At 51.7% G+C, this 6263-nt stretch overlaps 1 protein-coding gene across 1 annotated transcript; it reads left to right on the top strand.

Moving 5' to 3' along the window:
• Positions 1-2802: 2802 nt before the first annotated feature.
• TMEM205 (transmembrane protein 205) lies at positions 2803-3693 on the top strand. Its single transcript, XM_010193671.1, has 3 exons — positions 2803-2902; positions 2993-3156; positions 3394-3693. Exons 1-3 carry the CDS (start codon positions 2803-2805, stop codon positions 3691-3693), a joined length of 564 nt encoding a protein of 187 aa, XP_010191973.1.
• Positions 3694-6263: the final 2570 nt, after the last annotated feature.

Raw genomic sequence — 6263 nt, 5'->3', positions numbered from 1 at the left:
GCTGAAAAACAAGGAGGACCTGATCGTGCGGCTGTAGGACCTCTGGAGTGGTCCTAAACCTCCCCCTGCTGATGGACAGACAGACAGACAGAGAGACAAGGGGGCACCTCGGTGGTGGAAGGGGACATGAGATGGCAACACCCAGACGCTGCCTTCCTGGCGGTTTTGGCTTCAGAATGGTCCCAGGGGCTGGGGGATCACTCCACAACCTCCCCCTTTGCACTGATGTGTTGAGTCTTTTCTTTTGTAATTTAGAAATTTTATAAGCTGATGGACAGGACTTGGTTTTCTAGTTCACTTAACGCTACCTGAGTCTTTATATGATCTAAAGTCTTCCTAAACCGGTTTTGTTGTTTCTTTCTTACTATTTCTTCACGGGGTAAAGTGTCTCCCTTCGAGGCAGCAAAGGGAGCGAGGGGGCAGTGATGTGGGGAGGGTGCTGTACCCCTCCCCGGTGCATCCAGTTCCCCCCACAGCTGCTGGGTACTGCTCCTCTTCCTGGGCAGGGCTGGCAAAGAGCCTCTGCTGCTGCTGGGCTGAAATCCACTCCCCATGGAGCTGTGGAGGGAGTGGCAATAAAAGTGCCTTAAAAAGAAAAATAATACATGTGTTTGTGTCTGCTCAGAGGGCTGCTGTGTGGCCCAGCCTTGAAAAAGCAAAACAAAGACAAAGCTAAACCTTGTTTCTTTAAGTTTCCAAGGACACAGGGAGTCAGTGCAGGCAGATGCTGCAACCCAGAGCCTTAAAGGCATCGGTACCAATCCCCAATTGCCCCCAGCACTCATGACCCGAGTGTCTCCAGGTGTGTTTACCCCCAGCTGCTTTGGTGGAGCTGTTTCGCTGAGGTCTGCAGCAGCAGAGGATGGGGTTAGGACCACTGCAAAGACCTTGCTTCTTCCCGAGATGCTCGTGATGCCATGCCTGGGGTAAGATGAGGCTGGGGGGGTAGCAGAAACGAGCACAAGGGGCTTTTCCAGGCACCCCAGGGTGTTTTCTTCCTCTCTGCAACACCCAACCCCTAGAAAGGAGCTTTGCCACCCAAATTCCACAGCAGAAGGAGCTGCGGGCCCCTCTCAGCCAGCAGCTCCTACTCCTGGGGCCGGCTGCGGCCGTACTCTCCCAATCTCTGCTGTATAAACCATAAACACCTTGGTGCGAGGCCTGCCCTGACCTCCCCCCGCCGCGCTATCACCACAAGATAAAGCCATCTTGTCAGCAAAACAGTCAGTTCTTACAGAGCCCTCTGATCTCCCGAAACTCGGAGCAATCCTGCCTTTTTATCACCAGGATGCGAGCCATCCTTCCTACTGAGTGTCAGAAAGGGCCGCTGCTTGATTAAGTGCAGGGAATTCTGTATTTGCCCAACATTACACTTCACCTGACCTCCCCTTCTCTTTAAGGGCTGTGCTTTTTCCCGCTGTGAGGCCACGGTCAGGAGGGAATGATGAGGTGGGCAGCAGGACCAGGTGGCTTGGAGCATCCCTGGAGCACCCAACTCCAACCACCTCGTCCCACACCTCCTGGGGAGGAGGAACGTGCTGGTGGATGTGCAGGAACCTGTTGGGAGCAGTCTGCCCTCACCAGCCTTTCCCAGAGCCCCCCTATTTGCCCTCTCCACCAAATGCACTGCTCTGGGGCCAATTTACCAATCAATCACTGTTTTTCCTTTAAAAAAATGAGGTCCCTATGGGGTGTTAGCCCCTCCTCTGAGTAACCCTCCCAGCTGTGGCTTCTCGCAGGAAAACATGCCGCTGCTCCCAGCTACCGATTTCTGCATGGAGGCAAATGATTTGAAAAGGCAGATCCGGGACCCTCATCACTGCCTTCCAGCACAGGATGGTGCAGGGAACAAAGCCCCACCAAAAACCACAGCTGCTGTCCCCAGGCCCCTGCCATCGTGCAGTGGGCAGGGCTGACAGAGGATGGAGCCGAGATGCATCCCAGAAAGAAAGACTTAGGCAAAGAAAAGGCCATGGGGATTTACAGGCCAGCTCTCTGGGTGAGATCTGAGCGCCCTCCCACCATCATGAGAAGGTTTCAAGGACCTGATTTTGTAGATGTCTAAATAAATACACAGCACTGATATATAAAAACACAGCGTGTATTTACCTACCGTGCAGGGGGAGGAGGATGTAAATAGATGGCCCTGTCTCTCCCAAGGCTGTCCCCGCTGTAATTCACACCCCAAGGCGGCTGGCCAAGGAGGAGGAGGAGAAATAAAGCAGGTGCAGAATTGATGGGCTGCTCCTGTAAGCTTTGTTTTAATTAATATCCAAAGTGCTCCTTGTAGCAGAGCAGGGGAATGCTCCCAGGAGCCAGTCCTGCTTCTTCGACCCCCAGGCTTTTTGGTTGAATTGTGCAGAAGCTGTTGCTGTTTTAAACAGGGGGACTGGCCCAGAGGCCTCTTTGGTGGCCACAGCAGGGGCAGGTGTATTTGTCAGGGCTTTTCCTTTTCCCCTCTGTATTGATTTGCTGCTTGTTCCTGCTGCCAGGGGTCAGAGGGGGCTTTGGCTGGACTTTGCCGAAAGTCCACCCCAAACGGCCAGTTACCCAGTGCTGACGCAGTGCCCTGCCCCTAAGACACAGGGGCTTGAGAACTGGGATTGCAGTTTGGTCAGGTGTGTGGTGGTGGGACTGGGAAGGGGCTGTGCCAGCTCCAAAGCTCTTCCCAAATCTGGAGGCTTGTGAAGCTAAACTGCATTTGCCCTGCATCCAGCAAGGTGACAGCAGTAACTGCAGCTCAGCATTGAATTTGGGGGTGGCTCGGCTGACATGAAAGGACCCATCCCTGGCCAGGACACCATGCCGACTGTCACGGAGCCCTCCAACACCATCAAGCTGCTGCATCTGGTTTTCCTCGCCACCTCCTGGGGAATGCAGGTCTGGGTGACCTTTGTGGCCGGTAGGTTGTGGTCCCTTCACGCTGCCGTGGATCTCTGCCCAGGGGAGGGGGCTTTGCCCCCAGGACCTACCAGCTCTCCCCTCCTTGCAGGGTTCGTGATGGGCAGCTGCCTTCCCCACCACACCTATGGCTTCATCCAGGGCCAGCTCTTCCCCTACTACTGCCACATCAGCTCCACTTGTGCCTTCCTCAACCTCACCCTGTTTGCCATGCACCACCCCAGCGAGCCGCTCAGCGACGAACAGACGACCCAGGTATCCTCCCGCTTTAAAACATGCCCTGGCTATAGCCCAGATCCCTTCTCCCATGGGGTCCCACTCTGCTTTCCCAAGGCTGGTTTGCAAAATATGACCAGGTCCACACATGGCTCTGGTTAAAAGAAGCCAGTCAGCATCCAGCTTGCAGCGAGCCTTGTGTGTAAGAGAGGCTGAGGGAGAAATCTAATCCGGCACGCGTGTGAGACGCTCACTGTGGGTGTTGCTCCCCTGCAGATCATCATCTTCTTCATTTGTGTCATTGCTTCGGTGCTGAACGCGCAGTGGTTCGGGCAGGCTGCCTGCGACATCGTGACAGAGATGCAGCTCGTTGAGCGCAGCCACGGCCTTGGCCAGGAGGTTGGGACGGTCACCAGCAGGTCCTGCAAGCAGCTGCAGGCCTCCAACCCCAGCTATGGGCAGCTGTGCCAGCAGCTCAGCCTCTACCGCACGTTGTCCTCCCTCTGCAACCTCTGCTGCATCGCCTGCAACGGCTGCAGCCTGTACTACCTGGCTGCCCACCTCTCTGCCCTGTGAGAGGCAAGGGGCAAGGCGAGAACCAGCATTGTGGGAAAAGGCAGCCATCCCCCTGCCCGGCTGTGAACTAACCCTGAGCTTTGGAGATTAAATTGCAGCATCCTCAGATGGAGACACTTTTGCTGTATGTGTGCAAGGTGCAGAAATTAAGGAATAGCAAAATGGAAATGCTTTCTTCAGAGCTGCCTGAAGCCAGTCTCCATGATCTAAGCAGGTGTGTTTATGGCTGAGCAGCTTTTTAATGCCCCCTGCGTTAGATGTGTCTAAACCTGCAGTGCATTTCTGCAGTCACAGAGAGACTGCAGAGGAGCAAGAAATGAGAGATTTAGAATTGCCTTTAATTAAATGCTGAAAGCGAGCGCACAAGTGCAGAAGACACCGAGTGCTGGCTGCACCAGTTAAGTGTAATGGGTAAGGCTGTTACATTTGGGTTTGAAATTACCGTTTGTCATTCTCTTGTAGCATTTCATGAGGTGAGAAAAATTCCTGTCTCATTTATTAGGCAGAAGTCAGTCTACTTAAAATAGACATGTTTATTTCCCGGTGTTCTAGGACAAGTAAGGTAGCAAAAGGGTCGGTAAAACACGCTGCTCTGAGTAAAGAGCTCAGCTTTACCCTGGCCAGCAGCAGAGCCAAACAATGAAAAAACTCAGGGGCTGCTTCATCCCAAGCAGGGATGTGAGTGCAACCGTCCTGCTGCAACACGCAGGTATCTCCCCAGACCACTGCTGGGAACTCCAGCCCACCGCCAAAGAAATCCGTGATTTTTCACAGGTAACTAAGTGCCTTCGCAACTGCTGTTGCTTCAAACTGCAGGCGGTGCTTGGCACCGCTTCAGGTTTATTTCAAAACCACATGCAGCCTATTGTAGAGGAGACCTTCTGCAAGCCAGCTGGGTTTCTTTTCAAACAAATAATCCCCTCTTGCAAGCCCTTTATTCGCCTGTGCTGCTCTCCTGGTAGTTTCCCCGTGTGCCAAGATTATTTCTCCCCTGACGTGTGCAAGGTATTTTTGTTCAAGCAGAAGTTTGCAGTCTGTAGCTGTAACAAACAGCAGCCTCTTGCACAGGATTCCTCTTGGTTAACTCTCATTTGCTATAGTCGATGCACCTTCTTTCCAGAGAAGTATTTCTTGGAGAAAGGAGAATGCTTTACTAATGCCAAAACTGTCGGAGTCCCAGCCTTTACAAAATACCTGCAAAGATTAAAAGGGGTCCTTTGGCTTCCTCGGAGCTGGCCAAATGTCATGCAAAGCGAGTGGCTTCCACCCAGCTCAATAAAGACCGACCTCCCATAGGCTGCTGACAAGCTTTTTTTGCTGATTAGCAGAGCCTTTCCTGGCCAGGGCTACCCTCACTCAAGGAGGAGTGTTTTATGCATCAACTCCTCTCCCAGCAGCTACTGCTAATTAAAACAGATGTGATTCTCCTACTGGAAGGAGTTTGCTTTTGCAACTGCCCTTACAGCCTGAAATTTGAGGACTGATTTGCTTTTGCAACTGCCCTTACAGCCTGAAATCTGAGGACTTAACGCACGCTGCTGAGCTTTATGGAGTGGCAGCTCAGACGCAGCCCGCGGCAGCGGACCAAGGGCTCTGCCAGACCAAGCCATGGGCGCTGTGCAGCAGGTGATTTCCAGCCAGCTACAAGATGGTGCAAGTTCATAGCACAGGCTGCACAGTAACTTTTTGGCTGCACAAACAGCAAATTCTTCTCTCTAAATAACAGCACAACCCTCGAAAGTTGGTTTCAGAGTGAAACTGTGCTGCATGCTGCGCTGGGGGCTGCTCGCACAGCGTTATTAACAGTGAGAGCTTTGTTAACTTCAACATGCTCCCTTTATATGCTGCTGCTTTTTTTAAGTAGCTCTGTGTAGATCTGAAACTGCCCTTTTGTGCTGCTACTTGTGTGTAATCCAATTCCTCTTCCATCTCCACCCAGTCCTGGAAAGAATTGTTCATTTTTTGCGGGGGGAAAAAATATGTAAGTCACTAAAGGCAGACACAAAATACACGAGGTCCCACTGCTTTACACCTTCAGAGAAAAGTTAGGACTATTGAAGTCCAAGAGGCAGGGCTATTAAACCAGGGAACAAACTGCATTTGGAGCCCAAAGCTCCTACTTTTTGCCTTCACGCTCTCTCTGGACATGAACAGGTAGAACCTCACCTTTCGTGCTGCAGCACTTGTAGCAATGTGTGTTCTGGGTTCAGTTCATACATTTCTGCTGTTGCTTCATCTTCAAAATAGAGCTGAAAGAAAAGTTTGGAGGGTTATTAAATACCTAAGGTATATGAAGGCAAAGTACTATGGGCCGAATGGAGTAGGTTTAAAGATATTTGAACAGAACCGAGGAGATATAAGAGACTCTAATCCAGCAACTGTGGCTTGGACTGTGCAGACACACAGAGCTGTAATCCCAGTTTTTAACCTGGTAAAGTACACAGCCACTGTCCCTTGGGACCTGTCTCCTCACTGCACTGCGGGCTGTGCTGTTGTCTGGCCACATGTGACACCGACATGGAAAATGAAAAACAAACACCTCTATCCTTTTATGTAAAAGGTCCAAAAAA

This window comes from Mesitornis unicolor, unplaced genomic scaffold (assembly GCF_000695765.1).
Source record: "Mesitornis unicolor isolate BGI_N332 unplaced genomic scaffold, ASM69576v1 scaffold28571, whole genome shotgun sequence".
NCBI lineage: Eukaryota > Metazoa > Chordata > Aves > Mesitornithiformes > Mesitornithidae > Mesitornis > Mesitornis unicolor.
This window is presented reverse-complemented; position numbering and strand designations above follow the sequence as displayed.

What these genes read in the sequence shown, in the direction of transcription:
- TMEM205 (XM_010193671.1), top strand. Translation starts at nt 2,803, where the DNA reads ATGCCGACTGTCACGGAGCCCTCCAACACCATCAAGCTGCTGCATCTG. An exon ending in CTGGGTGACCTTTGTGGCCG is followed by an intron (nt 2,903 to 2,992) that starts GTAGGTTGTGGT and finishes CCCTCCTTGCAG; the next exon opens with GGTTCGTGATGGGCAGCTGC. An exon ending in GCGACGAACAGACGACCCAG is followed by an intron (nt 3,157 to 3,393) that starts GTATCCTCCCGC and finishes GCTCCCCTGCAG; the next exon opens with ATCATCATCTTCTTCATTTG.